The 23,256-nt window shown below is 39.1% G+C and overlaps 3 protein-coding genes across 4 annotated transcripts; 2 read left to right on the top strand and 1 right to left on the bottom strand.

The window, feature by feature from the left end:
* Positions 1–5,699: 5,699 nt before the first annotated feature.
* On the bottom strand, positions 5,700–12,949 carry LOC126790868 (uncharacterized). Its single transcript, XM_050517228.1, has 6 exons — positions 11,910–12,949; positions 11,697–11,805; positions 10,753–10,873; positions 9,826–10,635; positions 7,359–9,357; positions 5,700–6,572 (listed from the first exon to the last, which is right to left on the bottom strand). Exons 1-6 carry the CDS (start codon positions 12,100–12,102, stop codon positions 6,118–6,120), a joined length of 3,687 nt encoding a protein of 1,228 aa, XP_050373185.1. The 5' UTR covers positions 12,103–12,949; the 3' UTR covers positions 5,700–6,117.
* Positions 12,950–16,448: 3,499 nt separating this feature from the next.
* Positions 16,449–19,326, top strand: LOC126791244 (protein Iojap-related, mitochondrial). 2 transcript variants are annotated; one of them, XM_050517666.1, is made up of 5 exons: positions 16,449–16,773; positions 17,224–17,311; positions 17,695–17,792; positions 18,590–18,701; positions 19,019–19,326. In XM_050517666.1, the coding sequence occupies exons 1-4, from the start codon at positions 16,501–16,503 to the stop codon at positions 18,662–18,664; spliced, it is 534 nt and encodes a 177-aa protein (XP_050373623.1). In that variant the 5' UTR covers positions 16,449–16,500; the 3' UTR covers positions 18,665–18,701; positions 19,019–19,326. The 2 variants fall into 2 exon arrangements, with proteins under 2 accessions (XP_050373623.1, XP_050373622.1); XM_050517665.1 differs by lacking the exon at positions 19,019–19,326 and having other exon boundaries at positions 18,590–18,918.
* Positions 19,327–19,668: 342 nt separating this feature from the next.
* Positions 19,669–23,058, top strand: LOC126790656 (3-oxoacyl-[acyl-carrier-protein] reductase 4-like). Its single transcript, XM_050516982.1, has 11 exons — positions 19,669–19,989; positions 20,655–20,800; positions 20,902–20,955; positions 21,088–21,168; positions 21,254–21,299; positions 21,381–21,475; positions 21,559–21,591; positions 21,741–21,875; positions 21,977–22,070; positions 22,151–22,233; positions 22,697–23,058. Exons 1-11 carry the CDS (start codon positions 19,812–19,814, stop codon positions 22,727–22,729), a joined length of 978 nt encoding a protein of 325 aa, XP_050372939.1. The 5' UTR covers positions 19,669–19,811; the 3' UTR covers positions 22,730–23,058.
* Positions 23,059–23,256: the final 198 nt, after the last annotated feature.

The following is a 23,256-nucleotide window of genomic DNA, read 5'->3' on the forward strand; positions in this document are numbered from 1 at the left end:
CAAAGAAACCACTGGGATATGCTTTCATTGATTTTGTTCATATTAGCGATGCGGAGATTGCTATTCGAAAGTTAAATGGTCAGAATGGTTGGAGAGTTGAGTTCTCACACGATCCTAGACATCCTGTGGGACAATTTTGCACTAATGGTAATATCTCTATTACTACAAAACCTCGAGCATGTGGAAATATCGGTATGGCTTTAAACGTTTCTAACTTTGTTAGTTCTGATACTTGGATTATTGATTCTGGTGCATCTGATCATATGACTTATGATAAATCTTACTTTAATACTAAGTTGTCTTCTCCACCAGTGTCTTATGTTACCAATGCCAATGGTGAGATTTTTCCCGTGTTAGGGAGAGGGTCAATTCGTATCACTCCTCTTTTAGAACTTAATAATGTTCTATATGTATCTGACTTATCACATCACTTGTTATCTGTTCCCCAGTTGAACACTGAGTCTCGGTGTTCTGTAACATTTTTTCTCATGTATGTGATTTTCCAGGATCTTCTCACCAGGGAGATAATCGGTCGAGGGGATTTGAGGGGCAGATTGTTTCACTTGGATCAGACATATGCAGGAGCTAAACCAGGAGCTCAACTATGCACTGCCTTGACTGCGAGTTCTAATCAGCTAAGTGAAATTTAGTTGTGGCATCGCCGATTGGGGCATTCATCTTTCCATGTTATGAAAAAAGGCATGCCTTCCCTGTTTATTGGTGTTGATGTGTCCTCTTTGCATTGCGAAACATGTGTACTTGCTAAGAGTCATCGTTCTACATATTCTCCGAGTATTTCTAAGAGTCATATCCCTTTTGAATTAATTCATTCGGATGTTTGGGGACCTTCAAAAGAGCTTACAACCAAGGGTATGAGGTACTACGTGTCGTTTATTGATGATTGCACTAGAGTGTCTTGGATTGTTCTTCTTCAGACCAAAGATGAGGTCTTTCCTGCTTTCCAAGCTTTTCATACTCATGTCCAAACCCAGTACAATAGCACCATTAGAGTTCTTCATTCTGGTAATGGGGGGGGGGGGGAGTATGTTAACCGTGTCTTCCAACAGTTTTGTAAAAATCATGGGATTGTTCATCAAACCACATGTCCACGAACACCAGAACAAAATGAGGTATCTGAAAGAAAAAATCGTCATCTTCTTGAAATGGCTCGTTCCATTCTTTTTAGTGCTCATGTGCCTAAATATCTTTGGGGTGATGCTGTAGAGGCTTCAGCTTACCTTATCAATCGTCTCTCATCCAGTGTCCTTCAAGGGAAAATCCCTGTTCAGGTTCTTGCATCTCATGTTCTCATTCTTTCTTTTCACAATATATATGCCCATGTTTTTGGTTGCGTGGCTTTTGTTCATGTTCCTAAAAGTCAGCAAAAGTCTAAGTTGGATCCTCGGGTGATCAAGTGCGTGTTTGTTGGTTATGGAAGCAGTTAGAAGGGATACAAGTGTTATCATCCACCCACCAAAAAGTACTATGTGACTATGGATGTCACTTTCTTTGAGGATATAAGCTATTTTATCTCTTCTGATACAGCTCTTCAGGGGGAGAATTCATTCTTTGAAGAGTTGTATCATAGTGAGGGGGAGGAATCAGGTAAAAACATTGTTGGAGATACTTTGACTCTAGTAGCAGAAGCTCATTCTGAGGTTGATACTAGGACCCCAGTAGTAGAAGCCCAAGCTTTAAAAGACCAGATCCCAGTAGTATCAGACACTCCACAAGAGAGAAATGTCTGGGACACCCAGGTTCCAGAAAGGGAATCAATAGTGGAAAGCACAACTGCCCCTCCTGTCATCAATCATACCCCTGACCAACAGCTTCCTAGTACAGAAGGTCACTCATTTGAGGTATGTCCATCCACTGGTACTAGTTGTGAGTCTGATAGTAGACAATATGAGTTACCAAACAGGTCTACTAGAGGTCAACCCCCGACAAGATATGAACCAAGTTTACATACCAAATCCAAATATCAAGTAGCCAACTATATGTCCACTAAGAGATGATCAAAGTCATATGAATCTTTTGTGAATCAAATATATGTTGTATCAGTACCTAACAAAGTGCAGGATGCATTGGGAGATCCAAAGTGGAGGAAAGCAATGGAGGAAGAGATTGAGGCATTACAGAAGAATGATACATGGGAACTTATGCCCCCACCACATGGCAAGAAAGTTGTAGGGTGTCGTTGGGTGTTCACTGTGAAGCATAATTCGGATGGATCAATCAACCGGTATAAAGCACGCCTTGTTGCGAAGGGATTTGCTCAAACCTATGGTATTGATTATGATGAAACTTTTGCCCCTGTCGCAAAGATGAACATTGTTCGAGTTCTCCTTTCGTGTGCTGTCAGCTTGAACTGGCCACTCCGACAGTTTGACGTCAAGAATGCATTTCTTCATGGCGAGTTAGCTGAAGAGGTGTATATGAGTCTTCCTCCAGGGTATGTAACTACCTCTTCTGGTGATTTTGTGTGCAAATTGAAAAAGTCTTTATATGGCTTCAAACAGTCACTTCGTGCTTAGTTTGGGAAGTTCTCATAGTTCATGCGGAAGATTGGTTACAAACAAAGTAATTCAGATCATACCCTGTTTCTCAAGCATCATCAAGGGAATGTAGTAGCCCTAATTATATATGTTGATGATATGATAGTTACTGGTAATGATACTATTGAGATGGATAGATTACAGAAGCAACTAGCCACAAAGTTTGAGATGAAAGACCTAGGTACACTTAAGTATTTTTTGGGCATTGAGGTAGCCAGGGGGAGTGATGATATCTATCTTTGTCAGAGGAAGTACATTCTTGATCTACTAACAGAGACAGGTATGTTGGATTGCACTCCAATTAATACTCCTATTGAGCAGAACCATCGGTTAGCAGAGTATCCAGATCAAATCCCTACTGACAAACCTCGTTATCAGAGGCTAGTTGGACGCCTGATTTATCTATCACATACCAGACCAAATGTTGCGTATGCAGTAAGTGTAGTAAGTCAGTTCATGCATAATCCCAGTGAGGACCACATGGATGCTGTTGTAAGGATCTTAAGGTACTTGAAGTCAGCCCCGGGGAGAGGATTAATGTTTTCTAATCACAACAATATCCTTGAGGTATGTGGTTTCACAGATGTAGACTGGGCTGGAAATATTACAGATCAGAGGTCCACATCAGGGTATTTTACCTTTGTTGGAGGTAATCGTGTTACGTGGAGGAGTAAAAAACAAAATGTGGTAACTCGATCTAGTGCTGAAGCAGAATACAGAGGTATGACTTAAGGAGTGTGCGAGTTGTTATGGCTTAGGAATTTATTACAAGATTTGGGTGTTAAACCTAAGTGTGCTATACAGCTGTATTGTGGCAACAAGGCAGCTATTGATATTTCACAAAATCTTGTGCAGCATGATCGTACAAAACATGTAGAGGTTGATCGTCACTTTATAAAAGAGAAGTTAGACGCTAATATCATTTGTTTTCCGTTTGTTCCTACAGAAGAGCAACTTGCAGATATACTCACCAAAGGAGTGTCCAAGAAGGTTTTTTATGACTCACTTTGCAAGTTGGGCATGGTTGATGTGTATGCGCCAACTTGAGGGGGAGTGTTAGCATGTGTGTGAGCTGTGTAAAGCAACAAACATGGTGGTAGAACAGCTAGATTCATCATTAGAGATAGTGCTAACAGCAATGTCATTGTCTAATTCAGTTCCTATAAATAGCTAGAATTGTATCAAGATTATATATCAATGTCAAACAATTAATACAAGAATTGTTCATACATGTTTTAACTAACTCCAGTGATTCAAAACTAGCATCAGGCTACTCATCATCCCACTTTGACCAACTTCGATCCTGTGCTCATCAATAAATGGATGCTGCTGAATCTTCTTCTTCTAGGATTCGTGGCAAATATCATGTCTTTCTGAGTTTTAGAGGGGGAGACACTTGGAAGACCTTTGTTAGCCATCTCTACAATACTCTACAGCGGAAGTCACTCACTACCTTCATAGATACTGAACAGCTTGGAAAAGGGGACGTGCTCGGGGTGCTACTGTTGAAGAACGGGAGCGGTGGAACCTTGCTCTAAATAAAGTTGGCAATATACACGGCTGGGATAAGAAAAAAAAATACACCAGAAATTGTCAACTACAGTGTGTTCTAAGGGTAAGCTAGTGAATCTAAGGGTGGGTTTGAGCGAATCTAAACTAAATCGATTCCATTATAGCGAATATAATGACATTTGCTCAGGCCATCTGATTTGAAATTTGTTCACTTGGTGAACAACTTAACTTAGATGTGGTAGTGTGAATTCGATAGAGTCCAAATTTTGGCTTTTTAAAACCCCTTGAAATCAGCCTGATGATGGTTCAACTTATAGTGTGACTGAAAGCTCTTATATCAGTTGAATGAACCATAATGAATGGGTAAATTTGAATGTGTATTTCAGATGGAAGCTCATTTTGAATGTGTCGAGATGATCCAACATTTTTTGTTCGTCAAGTTTTCTTATGAATGAGATCATGAAAAAGTTTTCCAAAAACCATTTTTGCGTATGTCAAGCATCGATCGAGTTATGAATTTTAATTGTTGTAATTTTGATTTTTCATATTTATAGTATCGTTGCTTTGTATTAACTTTTTAACATAGATTTGTTATGAAATTCTAAGAGAACAAATTTGAGTGCAATTGTGCAAGGAAGATGGTTCTGATAAATCTTTAAATTGGATGTATATAGCCTTTTAAAGGATGGTGAATCTTCTAGCTAATCTAAACAAGTGCGCTAAACTCCCAAATCAACTGACACTATCAATGACCTCAATTAAAAGACCGGCATTATTCCGAGCGATCAGTGTTAAAACCCCGCGACTAGGCGCGGGGAATGTATCTAGTGTTATGCATTTTGTGAATGGATATAGACTCGCTTTAGAATAAGTGTGAACGTTATTTCTTTCATAAATAGTCTATATGTGTTAGGTAGATGTAAGTGTCGGCAATGGGCCGGGCCGCTGGGCTTTAACGATTTTTTAATTTTTCATGCCGGTCGGGCTGGGTTTATTAATAAAATCGAGGCCCACGGGCTACTTATGGGCCAATAACTTACGGGCTTTTTCGGGCCGGGCTTTTTGAATGAGCCAGGCCGGGCTCATTATTTTTATGTGTAATGTATTTTTTATTAAAAAATATGGTAATTAATTAACTAAATATAGTACAAAAGATAAGAAATATAATAAAATAATTTAACTAATTAACATATACAACAAATAAATACATATAAAATTATTAATTTTAAAAATAAACGGACTTTGGGCGGACTTTTTAGGGTCGGGCCGGGCTTTGGCCTTATGGGCTCCAACGAGCCGGGCCGAGACTTTGAACCTTCGACCTTTACCCGGCCTTATACCCATAGGGTCGGGCTACCCACGGACCAAATGATGACCCTCGTAGATGTTTTCCATCTAAAAACCTTTGATTTATCCTTGAAATAATAACTGATGGATATGTATGTGCGTATGGCCACTATGCTCCGTTATATTGGCTATTACGCTTTTCAATAAAAAAAAATATTCTAGCGGATTACCTCAGCCGAAGCAGTAGCCAATATGCTCCAGTATAATTCCATGAGCTCAGATTATAATCCAAAAAATAAGAACGCTAGGGGGGGGGGGGAATTTATTTTGTAATAAGCTATGAACCAGATCAACGGTAAATCATTTGCAAAACATGACAAGGAATATGATTGAATGGGTTCGCTTTCACACTTACTCTAATGGAGGAACTGAACCGGGGAATCACTGATTCCTTACAAGAATGTGGGGAACTAGAGGCTAGAGCAAAACACAAATTAGCCTCCAATACCTCTCTCTCTCTCTCTCTCTCTCTCTCTCTCTCTATTATCAGACTAATGACAAGCGAAAACTTTACAATTACGTCATCCAAACAGCGTGGCATTCTTACAGATGTATACGATTATCGACCAACACATAATTGGCATCTGCCCAGACAATCCTTCAGATAAATACTCATTGGCATCACCTCCATTGGAACCACTGAACGGAGTGGCCAAAGGGCAAGCTGGGCGCACTGTGAGCAGGCTTGGAACGAGATAAATACTCACATTATCGTGCAGTTGCACTTGGATTCCAGCTTTGGGGGCTTCAAGCCGTCTGCCTTGTTGGGAGGAAGCCCTACAGGGCGTTGTTGCAAACCCTCGTCAACATTCTCATTATCATTCTCATTCTCGTCATTCTCGGTCTTACTTCCAATGGGACCTGCATCTGTTTCCAACCGCTTTTGCCTACCCTTTAGAGATTTTACAGAGCGTCTACTGACAGTTCTGCCACGTGGATCCTTTCTCTCGGGATTGGAATTCCCCAATATTGTAACCGTAGGCTGTGAACCTTCCAATGGTACTGACTGCTCCTTTTCTATTGCTATCGTTGCAGCCTGGTAGGCCAGATCATGGACAATGGAGCTGCATAAAAGTATTGTATCAGTTGCCTCTTCCAGTGTTAGGTTTCTTTTTTTGCATCGACCTTGACTCTCAACCATTACTGTTGATTCCTCATCTGAAAAACATACAGAATTGGTCAGCTAATCACTCAAATTCCATATCAAGACCAAGTTCGAAGCACAGAAGACACACGACTGCAAAGAGTGTGGTCACCATGGTTCACAACTGGAAAATAATTAGTGCGAGCTATAATAACAGAATTTGTGCATATTTCAAAACATGAACTCCACACAACACTCGCTCACAAGGAAATGTTTAAATTAATAGTATACATGATCCTGAATTTAAACCTGCACTTTAGATGGATTTCATAGCAACCCCAAATCTATAAAAACTGTCAAGTATGGGCATGGAAATGAAAAGGTGATCTAGTTCTCCCAAAAATGATCAAGGTCGCACTTGACCACTAAATGCTCCCCGTTTCCTAAGGCAAAGGAACATATGGTTCTGAGTTGTGCTCAAAATTAATTAACACTTCGACTAATGTGTCACGCATATTCAGTCTTGTTGAAATGTAACATTGAAACATTGAGAAGTGGAGGTAGATGATAGAGAATTGTCATTTCTATTCCTAAAAAGTGAATCCACTTTTTCCACTTACATAGCGAGTGCATAAGTTGCAGCTTATGTTACTAGCATCCTATAATACAAGTTGAGTATGAGAAATAAAAAGTACGATAGACAATGTCATTGGGTGGCTCTATATAGAATAGTACAATACACAACTTCCCTGGGACAGCATAGAATTAAGCTCCATGTAATCCCCTATAATCCTATCAAAACTTTAAACAGACAACAGAAAAAACAATTAAAAGCTCATTATAAGCAATGCATATCATACCTAGGATGCCATGTGTATTATTGGTGGTGTTGGTCTCTGGAATAGATGATGTCGGATTACTGTCGGAAGGATTTGGAATTGAAGTCTCCTGAAAGTCCTCCATGGTACTCTTTGATTCAAAAGAAGCATCATCGCTAATGGAAACAGAGGTTCTGTGAATACCTTTTTCAGTTTCTATTTCTGAGACTGTAATCAAAGAGCTGTGACTAGTGATCTGTTCAACATCCACTCCATTATTCCTACTGATTTGGATGATATTTTCCTTGTTCAATAATGAAGACTCGGGATCTATAGCTGATACTTCTATATCTGTGGCACTCCTGGTGTTGTTTTGCCCGTCTTCACTGCATTCATTTGGTTTTTCACAGCTGGGAAACATTGCAACTGTATTGTTCTCTAACAAAGTATCAGCTGTGTGGCTCGACATTTCTGAAGTAGAAGCATCAGCTCTGGTACTTCTAACAATGATTTCCTCATCCTCTTCAACAACAGTTGTCCTGGTTGAAGTTGTGGAAACATTTGCTTCCATACAGTATGATGCTGGCCGATATTCTTCAGATGCGGTGTGTGCCTTTACTGCACCATCATATTGCCCATTTCCCACAGTACCCTCGAAATCGTTATCAATCGTATCTGAAGAAAGACCTAACACTTCACGGGTATAGTTTGGAAGTCCATGGGATGATGACCCAGTTCTCTGGTGCTTCATGCTTGTGTCATGTCGATGACTCTCCATGTCTGCTAACCCAATGCTTTGTAGCTTCATGTTTGTTTCATCTCTGCTATTCTCCATTTCTAATTTCTTGCTGCTAAATTGGCGCTGCACACGAGCCTCCGTTAGTCTAGATGGACTAAAATCAACAGAAGATGATGCAGAGAAACTACCATGTCCAATGGAGCTTCTCATACTGTTTGAACTATCTCTAGCATATGACAGATCCTCATAAGGTATGGCAGTGGCTGTGAAAGTCCTGCTCTGAACTGCGCCCTTGCTACTGCTAGTCCTCTTCAGCAGTATAGAAATGCCTGTACCTTCTGAAATGTCAGCCCTCATATTTGAATAGGTATTAGAATGATGTGATTTTTGAAACCCAGTATCACTATCAGGTGAACCACCACCAAGAAATAATGAGCGTGCCTCTTGCTGCTTGGAGAGCCCATCGTCACCTCCCTTCACAAGTGGCATTGCAAGAGCATTATCTTGTAAGACATTATGAGTTTGCTCGTTGCAAGTAATTTGGCCTTGATCATCATTCTCTTCAGCATTCTTTGATTCCTCAAGATCAGTCACCTGTGGAGATCCAGGTACAACTCTCATGGTTTCCCTTTCATCCAAAGGCTTTTCTTCTCCCAAGTTATTTACAGACAAAGGTGCAGAGTTATCAGGAACTACGTCTCTCTCCGGAATCAGGACACTCAGAAGTTTATCTTTCCTACTGCATTCTGGACAGAGTCGAATCTTCCTTTCCACCTCGTTAGAAGCATAGTACTTGCAGCCACATTTGAAACAAAGTTCCATATCTTCTAAGCTATCAATTTCAGATAAATCACCCTTAACATGAGAATCTTCAATGATTGAACCAACTTCCTTCAAGATATTGGGATGGCCAGAATCCTCAGAATCAGCAGTTGCACACTCAACTGTAGAATTTCTAGTGAACTCAACATCATGAACTTCATGTGATCCATCATAAATATCATGTTTCATGTCTTCATTTACTACATCCATCTTATCAAAAGCAAATACTTCATCATGACCATCAGAGTATGGCACCTTCTCAGATTCAATTGCCATATCATCCTGGTTGTGCTCACTTCCTTCAGTATCAGGTGCAAAACTTGTCCCTAGATCAGAACTTGCATTGCTACTAGTTGTGACTGAGGAGTTCCTGGAAATCAGAGGATGATGAGCAGAACTTGATTTTCCAACATAAAAGGTGCTACTCGGAACACTGGACAAGAGTGGCCTGAACATGTTTTGAGGAGTTTTACGATGATCCTGCACAACATTGAGACATGACTCCTATGAGATGTATATTGGTATACTATGAACCTAGACATCATAAGAGAAGCACCAGCGGGAGTCTAAAAATAATGGAAACCAATACTTAAATATGTGTTTGTACGCTAATAAAAAAAGTATTTAATAAATTGAAGGATGCTACTGCTTCATACTTCATGACAAAGAAATTAATTTTACTAGAAACCAATAATATTGCCAGGAGAGAGAAATAAAAATAATTTATTATGCTTCATGTGAGTAGTTTAATACTTAAACCAACATAATAATTAGGGTAGAAAAGTAGTGCAGAACAAAGACTAAGAATAAAAGTAGAATATAACACATTTGTAGACAACATGAGTTCCCCAATGACTAAGCAACCACAGTTAGTAAGAACATAGTGCATTAACTACATATCAAATCGATAGTCACATCAACTGCTAGACAAACAAAATTAAAAATTACCATTTGTCGAATAGCAGAATCAAAAGATCTTTTTGGAGCAGAAGATGGGGACACCAGTTTGGCTGAATTCTTTGAGAAGGCCACAGCTCTGTTGTTTGAGAAGGCAGAAACTCTTTTCAGAGTTGATCGGTCTAAACTGCCCACAGGAAGAGATTGTAAAGAGTCCAGATCATCATCACCAGAAGAGGCAATAGAACCTTTGCCCTGAGAGCTAAATGGGTCTCTATCATGACTATGAGATGAACTGACAATTCTTGAAGCAGTTGGAGACATTGACTGCCTTCTGTACCCAGATGCAGGTGAGGAACCCCTCCCACTTCTAGATGCTGGAGAGGAACCCCTGACATATGTTGCCGGCCGATCAGCAAGAGAAGTGCGGAGGTTGGGGGGTGCATCACTGGAGAAGCCTGGAATGTTTGTTTGCCATGCTTTTATTTTCGGTGAAGCAGAGTTCCCTCTACTTGCCGTTACAGGAGAAGTTCCCCTTCTCCCCGGTGGGGCCACAATACCACTGGATCCAGTGCTCATCCTCCTGGGAGTAGGGGTAGAAGACCTTGGAGCAGGGGACGGGGATTTACTAGGGGGAGTAGATGGTCTTCGTGATGGGGTACCAGGATGTGATGAAGTAGCAGAATGTGATGGAGTAGCAGGACGTGAGGGAGAAGCAGGACGCAGACTTGGGTTAGGACTGGAGTTACGTGTTGATGATGGCCTTCCTCTTGACTGTAATGTACTATTCCCAGAACGAGGAGATGGGCTAAGGCGACTAGGACTAGCACTACCCCTGCTGCTTCTGTAACTCTTTTCCATCTGCAAAGAATTCAGATATCATGTAAATCATAGGAAAATTGAAGTCTGCATACCCTTTGGAAATCTAAGTTTATAACGGAACATATTTGAATCCCATAAAAACAAATCACAGCCTACCGTGGATGATCTTGATATAGAAATAGGCTGACTTCGAGGTCTCCCCCTCTCAGTCGTATTGACTGGTGGTGGCTCATCATCCAAGGATGGAAACAGTGGAGTGTCGGGAGGTGTTAATAACCTTTGAAAAAAATAACACCACATCATACCATCAATAAAAGAGAGAAACAAGAATGGATTCCTGACGCTAGCTGAGAAAAATCATGAAAAGAACGAAATTGCAATGTATTTCTCATAAAAACAATAACTACACTGTTTCTGTTTCTGCTACATAGACAATTTCCGTGTAGAAAAATTTCAGCTCTTTGACAGAAAGGAAAATGTGGAGTGTGAGGAGATGTTAATAACCTTTGAAACCCATACCACCAGATCATTCATCAGTTACAGAAGGAGAAAGGATAATAATTGGCAGATGAGTATCATGAAAAGAACAAAAATGCAATTCATTTGTCCATAACCATTTAGTTGTTACTCTGTAAATAAATAGACAATTTTCAGGTAGCCAAATTTTGGCTGTTTCACAGAAAGGAACAAGCAGAGTGTGCCTGTGTGCGTGCGTGCTTGTGCTAACTAATAACATCAGATCACACCATCAGTCACGAAGAGAAAAATGACTACAGATACCGACTGAAAATCATCAGGCAAAGAACAAAAATGCAAAGAGTTTCTCCATATAACCATAAACATATAAGTTTTGCTCTCTGTGATTAAGTAGACAGTTCCAAGTCGAACAATTTTGGCTATTTGATTAAAAAACTTGAGTCATCAGCCGCGTAATGTCAGAATAGTGGAAAAATATGAAAGCTACAGAATTGTATAGATCATCTAATCCATCTTAGAAGCAATTTAATCATGTTTTTTTGTTATTGCAAAATAATTCAGCATATCATAGAACTGATGAGCTAGCAACGATTAACCAAAGTGTCAGATAAAAGTAAACTCACCACTCATAGTCATTTTTATCTTCTTCCGCATTAAGCAAATCACTACTCTCCCCCCGCGTAGGAATGGTGATTTCCAACTTGAAATCCGAAAATTGCCTCAATTTCGTAGCTGTAAAACCAAAAAAAATAAAATAAATGAACCCCTGTCAGCCCTACTACCACTGAATCATAAAATTATCCCCAACCAAAACGATAAAATCAATGTCATCTTACAAAATGTGTCTTCAAGATCATCCGACTGAAGCAAGAAATCCTCCTTCTCTCGAATCTGCATTTCGTTGAACAAAGCAAGATCCTCATCTTTCTCTCTCACAATCATACCAGCCTCGAAACTCCTACCTCGCCTGTGCTGACTCCCTCTCGCTTCTCGGCCAGGAGAGCACCTCAATGCCGGAGAAGGCGGCATCTCTCACCACTTAAAAAAGCTTCGAAAACTCAAAACCGCCGTCCCAATCTCTCCAAATTGAACCAGCAACTCATCATTATATACCCAAATAAAAAAAATAACTTAAGCACCTAATAACAGCTCTGACCGTTTCACCCAAAGAAACCAACACTCTCTCTGCTTCGTCGGCGCCAACTTGCACCAAACTTAACTCAATTCCAATACAAATGAACTTATAAACAGAGTAGGACCAAGTCAAACAATAGCTGAAAACTTGGAAAATAGAGGCTTAAATCAAACGAAGATCTTCACCGTCTCCCGAAACCCTAGCTTTCACAAATTGCAGACACCAAAAACCAAAGCGCCACCGTCACAAGCCAAGACCTAACTCCACAGTCCAATTCAGCTCCAACTAACCACTCCACGCCTCCATTCAACTCCAAACTCCAACCCCGAGATTCACCATTCCCAGAATTACTCACGGTAACGCTCGAATTACCACAGCCACAGCCACAGCCAAATTTAACAGCTCCACCAAACCTCACAGTGACTGCGATCCCAAAGCCTCTAAGCTTCAACTCCGGAGACGCCAATCGGACGAATGCCGCACCGGAGAGTCGGATCTAGGAGCAACTCACTGCTCCATTCGACGGTCGCCGGATCGCGAGGAGGACCAAAACGGCGTCGGATCGGCGGCGAATTTTCCGGGCATTCAGAGCAGAGAATTGGATTCCGGTGGAATTGAGAGGAAGTTAGAAAACGAAGAGGTTTTGGGGGTTTGTTGCCGTCTAGATTTGCTTCTTTGTTCCGCTGAAGCAAAGCGAAGCTTTCATTTTTCAGAGCCGTGAATATTTGCTTTCCTTTTTAGTTTTTTTTTTTCTTGGTGCTCTCTATCTGTCATTTGCGCTTCTTCTTTTTTCTACGTCTTCTCAGTTTTTACGACGCTGCCACTGAAGTCGTTTTTATGGTAACTGTATGCTACTAGTACTAGTCTACTTCATCCTCTTGTCTATTTGCTCTAGTCTTGTCTTGTATTTTATGATTTTGATACTGCCTTCTGTTTTTTCTTTTTCTTTTTGTAAATAGGGGGCTAAGGGCATTATCCCTCTTAAGTGACTCTACGATCGACTCAAATCGCCTCGCTAGCCAAATGTTACATGAAAATAATTAACGTGTTTCACGGCTCTTGAGGCGTACGTTAAAAACTTATAAAATTAATTATGTTTTTATGCCGCTGTGAGATATGTTAACTGTGGTTGCGGTTTGCAAGTATAAGAATTGTCATCGGTAACTGATAGCATTTGCTGAGTACTTAGAAGATGTATTAGAGTGTTTGTAAAAAATGTAATGATGCCTTGTCACATTAGAAATATGTTGGTGCTGAGGCATATGTGTTTGCTTTTATGTTGATTAGTAAATTAGTTGATATGTTTCGTTCTTTAAACCTAGAATCATGGTGGATGAGTTTTAATGTACAGATGGGAAGGAATATTTGGTGATATGATGGTATTGACTATTGAATGTATTTGATTGAACGAATGATTATCTTACTTCAGGTGCGTTATTTATAGGCGGATTTGGAGCACAGTACTTCTATTATTAGTATGATGTATTAAATGGCCTTAACTTACTTGTTTTCCGGTCACTAATATTGTTCCCGGCAATAGTAGTTGGACAGTTGAGTTCATTATTAGCAGAAACATGGAACATCTCCATTGATAGTGTTACCAAATTAATCTATTGACCACAATGGGTTTTTTGAAGTTTTCAGCTAGCCATAAAGAGATTTATGCATTACCATGGATGCTATTGTTATATACCTTAACGTACATATATATATAATTACCTCCAATCGCTCCAAGCTTTTGAGAATATAAACTACAGTTTGCCTAAATCATAATGCTGCACATTTTATTGCCAAAAACCCATTCAAACTCACAAATTACTGTGAAATTCCATATTTGGTACGTATATGGTTGTACTAATAATGTAGCTATATGGGCTTATGTCACAACGTTCGTTATTTTGAGTCATGTGATTATAGCTGGAAGTTCAAGTGGTTATTGACATTGGTCAAAAGAACCTTGTTTTATTTGGAGGACACTAATGTTTAGTGATAAATTAGCATGATGATTTGACATTACAAAAGTACATTGGAAACTTTTCGAGAGTATGACTACACTATAAGAGCACACAAAGATATGAAAATCAATTGAAAAGTACTACAAATTAGAGTTATTATAAGTGTGGGACATAAATTAAAGAAAATCCTTAGATACCAACTTATTATTGTATTGTTACTTAGTGCACTAATGGCAAAGAGTCAGAAATAATGTCTTTTTTTTCCTTTTCTCAAAAAGAAAAAAGAAAACAAAAAATAATAATGTCAATTTAATTGGTTGGTGATATAAGGAATACTTTGAAGCCTATTCCATTAATAGAAGCAACAGTTTTCACAAGTGGCTAGCTAAAAGCTTCAAGAAAAATCAATCCAGAAATGTAGACTTCGTTCTCATTCGACACTACAAGTATTAATTAAGGAAGCAATGAGAAACTTACGATATTAAGATATAATTAGAAAACACTTGCATGCATTCTTGTCTTATATTAATGTCATTATAAGAGCAGCTCGAACGTATTCAAGTATAGTAAATAACATATATAGTCGATGCAAGTTCAATATATTCAATTATTAATTGAGGGTACGTTCTTGGATTGTCGGAGGTACGTCAGGAAGAATATTGAATAGAGATGGAGGGTATATGCGGCAATATCCAGCTGTAATATCTGGTGTTACGAATGCATAATCTTATGATTAGCATATAGAATTCAATAATTTGGAACATTTTTAAGGTGCAATAGCTTATGTATGACTCAAAAGATTCTCGCTGGGATTTGTATAATTAAACAGAAATTTTATACCTAAAGATCATGAGATGGCAAGTATCGAGTATGGCGCATACAAAAATTTATACTATACTCAATCTGATTTTTAATATATGTCGTTTTAGGTTTTGTTTTTAAATTTTTAATATAAATCATTTTAGGTTAAAATCATTTGTATTTTCTAATTTATCCCTGAGCCACAATAATAACATAGATAAAATTATAAAGTAATGAGTAGTAATTAAGAGAAATGAAACCTTAAATATGAGTTAAATTGTCATTACCATTGTTTTTTAATTTGTGTGCAAACTCCTAAAACAATCTATATTGAAAATCGGAGGGAGTATTACATAATGTATGATCATGGACTAGTGTAATAAGTGCGGTGCTAACATCATACAAAGTTTTATGTACGATTGCCAAACGTTATGAGTTCAGTGTGTTAATTCATGAGCAATAAGATGAATAAAGTGTCTTGTAAATTGTAATGCAGCTTATATCACGATCAATTAATATGTGCCTCTACGACGGGGTGTTTCATTGGAGCGCTTTGTCCCCCTAGCCATTAATAGCATATCGAGATTCAACTCAAATCAACGTTAGCTTGATCCGAACTTAAGTTTGAGGTTTCATACCTAAGTTCTTACCAACTCGACTATGTCTATATGTTGTGGTTATGTATTGGACAATTTAGTTTTTATACTAGGGCGATTTATTCTTCTTCAAACCTTTTCTCTTATTCAGTTATTATGCAAAACAGCCACACCTCCCTCAAGCAATTCAACCCCACCCCCACCTCTCATTTGGTGCTACTTAACCTCTCTACCACCTCTCATATTGCCATCCAAAGAGACAAAGTTGATGACAAACCACCTACTAATAAAACCATTTAGTTGTTGTTAACTTGTTATCATGCAGCAGTAGCTTTTCCTATAATTTTCTCTCCAAATTATTTGAAACCAAAGGATAGAGACATGTTATGCGCCCCGCGCCCCCCCCCCCCCTTCTCTACTCTACCCTTATATATCCTCTAGACTCTCTAATTGTTAACCATCCAACTTTCACGAGTCGAAACTTAGCTCATATTAACACCGCCAAAACTCAAAAATTTGTTGTGTGGTCATTAATTTAGGAGTCGTGATAATGTAAACTATATTGAAAATTAAATGGAGACACATGTTCGGTCTCTTAATTATTTAGCTTTTTATGAAAATCGAAAAAGCCATAAATCTTTACAAGAAAAGGAGGTCAAAATGTTCATATTAAAGAGTCCACCTCAAATTCACACTTGTTTCAATCACGCACGGGAAGTCCATGACCGAATTAATCTTCACTTTTCAGTTTTTCACTATTCACCACCAACTGGTCAGAGGTCAATCCGTCGATGTTAAACCCTTTACGCGCGCATTACCGCCAAAACGGCGCGTTTCAATCCACTCCTAAACGACGCCGTTCGCCTCCACCCCAAGTTCCCTTAAGCAGCGGCAAAGGTCACCAGTGTTACTAACAACAGTCTCTCGAGGTTTCGATCTCATGTTGGCCGCTCTACGCTCCCGATCATCGTCCCCGCTGCTCCGTCAACAATGGAGGCTAGGGTTTCCGTCTCTGCACCAATCCTTCTCCACCTCCGCCGCAGAAGGCCTGCTTGACCTCCACGAGGTCGAGACGGTTCTCAGCGACGTCAAGGCCGACGACGTCAGGGTCATACCGGCCAACAAGCACAGCGAGTGGGCCGATTTCATGGTCCTCGCCACCGGGAGGTCCACCTGGCACGTCAAGAACATCGCCCAAGCCCTAATTTACAAGGCCGGTAATCCTTCTCTGCTTCTTAAACCTAATTGAAGCTCTAGTAATCTGTTCTGGTTGTTTTAAATATATTTGAGCTGTGTAATTTTATGTATGAAAGATTTAGTGATGGAAAAACTGAATGATGTTTGGCGTGGACTAAGGAATGATGAATTTGATCACTAACTGATTGTGATTCTGTTTGTTTATGCTAGCAATTTGAGCTCGAGTTGTATCGATTCCGATCATCGAAATGTAATTCTTTGGATACCGTTTTTTTTTTTAAACATTAAAGATATATGCAAGCAGAGGATTTGAGTTGTGTGGTTTTCTAGTTGAAAGGCTTGAGTGATGAAAAAAGAGTGATGCTTGGTGGCTAAAATGGGTTCGTTATCTTGTTATTGACTAATTAGTAATGAATGAGGAACTTGATCGGTAGTTGATTGTGGTTCGGTTTGTTTGTATGAGCAGTCTAAGCAAAAGCAGAAAGGAGCTCAGCGGTTGGTGCTTCCCACTGTTGAAGGGCAAGAGGGAGGAAAGTGGATTGTCATTGACTCTGGTATGTGCTCCACTCTTTGAGATAATATTATTGTTGGTCTTCTCAGAACATTTTAAAGTACAGACAACTTTGTTTGGTAAAATTACATTGACGCACATCAGAATAGTTGGAAAACTAACATGTTATTCACACGGGGCTATCATCTTTTGTGGTCATCTATACTGCAGCTTTGAGATGCCAGTGCATTCTAACAAAATATCAGAACAATAAATTCTATATTTGTATTTCGTATTTCAAGTTTTCAACTATCTGAAACAACTCCCAATTTTTTTTTATAGAAGACACTGATCAGAGTTTTGTGCATAGTGATGACGTCCCTCACATATGTGAGACAATTTTTTTTTCCTTATATGGGTTTGTAATAGTCATCTTCACTTATTCAGGGAAAGTGATAATTCATGCTCTTGATGAGAATGCCAGAGCTTACTACAATTTGGAGACACTTTGGACTGCAAAGCCAACTGAGAAAGAACCAATTCAGGTAAAAATTGACATATTATTCTTTACAATACATTCATCAGATACTCATACTCTATACCATCCCAACCTGTTTTATGACTTGAAACCTCATTCATCATGTTTTGGGATATGGGATCAGCCAATCAATCTTGCATTGGATATCATTCCCCTGAAAGTTCATGTTATAAAATAGCTCCACATGTTACTGTTATCAATTTTTCGTTGAAGTCCTCAGAAAGCACGCACACATGTTTAGTTCTGCATACCAGTGGCATGTAATAGTAATTACTTGATGTTCCTAATATCTTACAATTGAAATAGTTCTGTGTTTTCCTATTACAACAGTCATAGGTCTTAGACTAATTTTCACGGCCCTTTGGGTTTTTAAGTTTTCAGAAGTTTCTGGTGTCATACTAGTTAATTTTCTTGAGCTTTCGGTTGCCACAAATACTTTGATCTTTACAAACTAAATAGAGAGACACTTCAATTGGGTTCCCCAGACCTTGGAAAGCTGGAAGGGAAGTTCTGATATTCCAAGCCAAACTTGGTTGTGTTCTTCATATTTTGCATTGTGGGATTATATTGACTTGATTTGATTTGTCGATTTAACCTCATTTCTTAAAGGCTGATGGTTTTTTGAATTTCGAAGATATTTGGATGAGACATCGTATGGTCCATTCTTTACTCTTCTTGCTTCCCTCCCACTTGGCCCGCCTTATTTTTTTTCTGATTTTGATGCAAAGTTGTTGTAAAGCTGGTGACCAAAAAGAAAAACAAAATTGTTGTTAAGTTACTGACGTCCTCTTTCAATTGTTTTAGGATTTGGAGAAGGCTTTTGTGAAGGTTCGTCCCAAAAATAACTCTAAGAGGAAACCGACACGGCAAAGTGCTTAATTTGGGATGGGTTACTTCCAACCTTTGTCATGTGATGGTGAGATGAAATGGTGAAAGCCTTATGCTTCTTTTGACTTTTGAATGCATACTGAGGATGTTGAGATTTTATTTCAAGTTGTCATGTATGGTGTAGCCAGTCATCTTTAGGTTAAAAGTGATATCTATGATCTCTTTATTGCTGAAATTGAGAGGGTAATTGTACTAATGACAGAATTTCTATTTAACATGGAATAATTTGCAACCATCAGACTCAATATCTCGATTATTGATGAGGAACATGACCTCAAAGCGAAACTAGTGAATCTGTCACCCGCTTCTGGGTTTCCTGAAACTTGGGTTTCATCTGAAATGCAGGTTATATGGAACGTTTGTTCAACAGCATAAGTAAAAAATCCAAGTTCTTGGTCTAAGGGTAGATGAACTGGAAGTAGTAGCGAGGCCGAAGTTTAAGAAAGAGTGTTGGCAAGGAATCAGTTCAGTTCAGGTCACCCTAATCAGTCCAAGTGTTGTCGATGATATAGGGAAGCGTCGATGCCACTATCCATTATCATGTCTTTTCTTTGTTAACATTGTTCATTGTTGTCCGGGATTAGCTATGCAATGTTGAAAGTTGTATATGAGATTTATCAAAGTCGTCATTTCCTGGGATTATCGTGTCTCTTCGGTTAACAATTTTCTTGAGAGATTCGACTGGTGAGACAATCTAGTTGATCAAATGTACCTCATGATTCATGAAATGACTTTAAATCAAGCTAGTTAAGCAGACCGGTTTTAGGAAACCGGGTCGTTTTTTCTTAGATTTAAAAATAAAAAAGCAAACCGGGCTGGATTACAGTTGAGCTGACTACCTACTTTTCCTTCCACTTCACATTCAAAATCAAAATCCCACAAAAGCCCTCAAACAATCCTCACTTTCACCACCCCCAGCAATGGCTGCATGGTAATTAAACCCCAACTCCAGCCCCACTCACCCAACCTCCACAGCTCAGTCGAGTCACTTCGTTTCCATCGCCACTCTAATTTACTCTCCGGAGTTCTCAAAGCCAAAGCAACGCAGAAATCCAAAGCCAAATTCGTCTCTCCATTTATAAAAAGGCATTTTTCATTGCTCCACCTTTTCCATTCCGCATTGTTCTCATTTTCTCTAATGGCTTCCATTGCTGCATCGAACGTCGTCGCTTTGAAGCCCGCCGGAATCAAATTCGGAGCCGCCGGCGACGCCCGGGCTTGCTGTTTGAAGCAGTGGTCGCCGCTTTCCAGCGCGGTCGGATCGGGTCGGAGCCTTGGACTTCAGTATAGATCCAAGAGCAACTCCACCTCCTCCGGTGAGTGAATTTGAATTTCACTGTCGAAATTTCGTTCTGTTCTGATCGTACATTTGCAATTGAATGTAGATTTAGCTGGTTTTGCAATGTTTCGATGTGTAATGATGAATATGCATATGGATTTTGGGATTTGAAATGTATGAGTATAGAGCAGTTCACTATAGAGAGGTGTAGACTGTGGAATTGAGAAGTGATCGAGCTTGGAAAAGTATCAGACTGTGTTTTGATTGATGCATTTTACACACCGAAAAGTTTCGTTTTCTATGCATCTGCATTTGAATGTGGATTAAGCGGGTATTGGATTTCGGAGTGTAGTGAATGATGCATTTGGCTTTGAATGTTGAGATTTGGAATTGTGGAGTAGAAAAAAGTTCGTTAATCGTTGTGGCATGATAAACTGATTCACCTTCGAAAAAAATTGAAATGTGTGAATTGATTTTAACATGCATTTGCATTTGAATGTGTAGTGAGCGGGTACTGGATTTGAATAAGTCATCGAAATGTTTTGATGTGTAATGGTGCTTTTCACTTTGAATCTTTGCTGAGGGATTCGGAAGGTAGAGTAGAAAGGAGTTTGTTGTGCTTTGTATTTATTAAATTTGAAAGGGATTGACCTTAAGAAGCTTGAAATTTTGTGAAATTGATGCTGATGATGGGAATCACAGGTGTTGTGAGGGCTCAGGTGGTCACACTTGAACAAGCAACTACAGGAGCAGTCCAAAACGTGGAGGCTCCTGTTGTGGTGGTGACCGGAGCCTCTAGAGGCATTGGCAAAGCCATTGCTCTGGCTTTGGGCAAAGCCGGTTGTAAGGTTAGTCCTAGACTAGTCAGTACTCAATGAGTAGTATAAGATGTTCATTTGTGATTAGGATTTGATTATTTGATGGATGTAATTGATGGTTGTGCATGCAGGTTCTTGTTAATTATGCTAGATCGTCAAAGGAGGCTGAAGAGGTTGCCAAAGAGGTAGGTAGATCTATCCTTTCATATCATATTAGTATGCATACTGAAGTGAAAATTGTTATCTTGAATTCGCAGATGTGGCGTGCCCATTGGTTTATGTAGCTGTGTTAACCCATTTGGTTGTTTCTTTTGTAGATTGAGGCAGTTGGTGGACAAGCCCTTACTTTTGGAGGAGATGTTTCAAAAGAAGCAGATGTTGAAGCAATGCTTAAAACTGTGAGTAAATGTCCATTTTCATAATTCATTGGGTTGAAAGATGTCATTATTTGATTGCGGTATGCCTATGGTTTGACATCTGCAGGCAGTGGATGCTTGGGGAACTGTTGATATACTGATCAACAATGCGGGTTATTAGATGCTTCTTCAACTCCTGTATAGTTCTCCAAAAATAAAAATTTGGACCTCTAACTTTTCAGCCATGGTTTCAGGAATTACTAGAGATGGTCTGTTGATGAGAATGAAATTAAAGCAATGGCAGGATGTGATTGACCTAAATCTTACTGGTGTATATTTATGTACCCAGGTGTGTGTTTTTGATTCTTTAACTTGTCATCACAATGTGATTTAAATTCCATATTAATCTGAGAAGTTGCAATTTTTCCTCAGGCAGCAGCCAAAATTATGATGAAGAAGAAGAAGGTAAATATCATTCCTAGGAATGCTAGATGATTATTGAAGTTTCAGTTCTATAGAAAGTTGACTGTGGCATCTTTCTTTTCCCACAAATATTCACATATATTTTCCAAAAGAAAATTTTGGCTCATCTCAGTTGTATGGTGATTTTGCAGGGAAGGATCATCAATATAGCATCGGTTGTTGGTCTAGTTGGCAATGTGGGGCAAGTCAACTATAGTGCTGCAAAAGCTGGTGTAATTGGTCTGACAAAGACTGTTGCTAAGGAGTATTCAAGCAGAAACATCACTGTGAGTGTTTCAAAATCTTACATCTGTCCTATGATCAAGCACATTACAAGATGGTTGAAGGTGGTTGATGGAGTGAGTCATAAACAATTGGTTGTTTTCAGGTTAATGCTGTTGCCCCGGGTTTTATTGCATCGGATATGACTGCTGAGCTAGGGGCTGAACTGGAGAAGAAGATACTACAGACCATCCCCTTAGGTGAGCCGGAGGAAGTTCTATTTCAAATTTTGTTAGTAGAGCTTTCAAATGAGGTAATGTAATTGTTGTGGTTGCTACAGGAAGATATGGTCAACCTGAAGAGATTGCTGGACTTGTGGAATTCTTGGCCCTTAGTGCTGCAGCCAGCTACATGACTGGACAGGTATAAATTCTTATGTACTTTTTGCTAATAGTAGATCAAATGAGCTGTTGAGCTTTATACAATTTGGTTGAGACACAGTTATTATTACCCAAAATATAAACTCTTATGCATGTTTCTTGAAATGGGAACTGGAGAGGCATTAATATTACCCTGCACATGAAACAGTCTGCTTAATCTTGACCGGAGTCTGTTAGCCTTCATAAATGTTTTTTTTTTCATTACCAAAAAAAAAAACTTGATTTCAAATAAGAGGAAAATCCCAACGGTAATTATAATTTTACCCGCCATATTTCCCTCCATAAACTATTGGACAAGAGAGTAAGAATGTGTGTGGATTACTCCCTCAAGACTTTGCTACAATGAGTTGGTGTCATAAAAGTCTGGCCTTCCTGGTCTTACCGTGTTTGTGAGTTCGCAACTTTCCTGGTCCAATTCTTCTTCAATGACCATAAATTGTCTGCAGGTGCTCACCATTGATGGAGGGATGGTAATGTAGGTCCACTCTCCTGCCCACCTCACAGAGTGAATTAGAGCTCGGACTACAGAACGTAATCACAGGATTCAACTGGAATACGTCCTAGTAGCAGCAGCTCGTATTACGAGTTCTCGCAGGTAGTTACATAATAAATAATCCAGCAAGTTTTGAGATAGAATTTGAATTTAGCTTGTCAATGAAAAGATGTCTACAATGACCTTCTAGAACATGTTTGGTAAAATGGAATATGTAGTTTTCAGTCAAACTCAGACTGCTAATGACAACATTATATTGAATTAAGAGGACAGAAAAAGTACACACTCGATGTTCCATTGGAACTTCTCACATGGATAGATCATAGATGAATGGTTGGAATTCATGCAAACTTTCTCCCTTTTTTCTTTATTTTTCCATGATAGATCATAATCATGTAGAACATGTTCCCCGAAGATAAAATGAGCACTTGTGCTATAAAATCAAAGAAAATAAAAAAGCCTGAAAAGTTTTGGTTGATTTTTTTCTCTTTGCCTTCTGAAAAATTTATATTA

This window comes from Argentina anserina, chromosome 4, assembly GCF_933775445.1.
Source record: "Argentina anserina chromosome 4, drPotAnse1.1, whole genome shotgun sequence".
Classification (NCBI taxonomy): domain Eukaryota; kingdom Viridiplantae; phylum Streptophyta; class Magnoliopsida; order Rosales; family Rosaceae; genus Argentina; species Argentina anserina.

What these genes read in the sequence shown, in the direction of transcription:
- LOC126790868 (XM_050517228.1), bottom strand. Translation starts at nt 12,102, where the DNA reads ATGCCGCCTTCTCCGGCATTGAGGTGCTCTCCTGGCCGAGAAGCGAGA. An exon ending in ATTCTGCTATTCGACAAATG is followed by an intron (nt 9,358 to 9,825) that starts GTAATTTTTAAT and finishes AATGTTGTGCAG; the next exon opens with GATCATCGTAAAACTCCTCA. An exon ending in TAATACACATGGCATCCTAG is followed by an intron (nt 6,573 to 7,358) that starts GTATGATATGCA and finishes TATGTTTTTCAG; the next exon opens with ATGAGGAATCAACAGTAATG.
- LOC126791244 (XM_050517666.1), top strand. Translation starts at nt 16,501, where the DNA reads ATGTTGGCCGCTCTACGCTCCCGATCATCGTCCCCGCTGCTCCGTCAA. An exon ending in GTGGATTGTCATTGACTCTG is followed by an intron (nt 17,312 to 17,694) that starts GTATGTGCTCCA and finishes TCACTTATTCAG; the next exon opens with GGAAAGTGATAATTCATGCT. An exon ending in CTGAGAAAGAACCAATTCAG is followed by an intron (nt 17,793 to 18,589) that starts GTAAAAATTGAC and finishes CAATTGTTTTAG; the next exon opens with GATTTGGAGAAGGCTTTTGT.
- LOC126790656 (XM_050516982.1), top strand. Translation starts at nt 19,812, where the DNA reads ATGGCTTCCATTGCTGCATCGAACGTCGTCGCTTTGAAGCCCGCCGGA. An exon ending in TTATGATGAAGAAGAAGAAG is followed by an intron (nt 21,592 to 21,740) that starts GTAAATATCATT and finishes GTGATTTTGCAG; the next exon opens with GGAAGGATCATCAATATAGC. An exon ending in ATTCAAGCAGAAACATCACT is followed by an intron (nt 21,876 to 21,976) that starts GTGAGTGTTTCA and finishes GGTTGTTTTCAG; the next exon opens with GTTAATGCTGTTGCCCCGGG.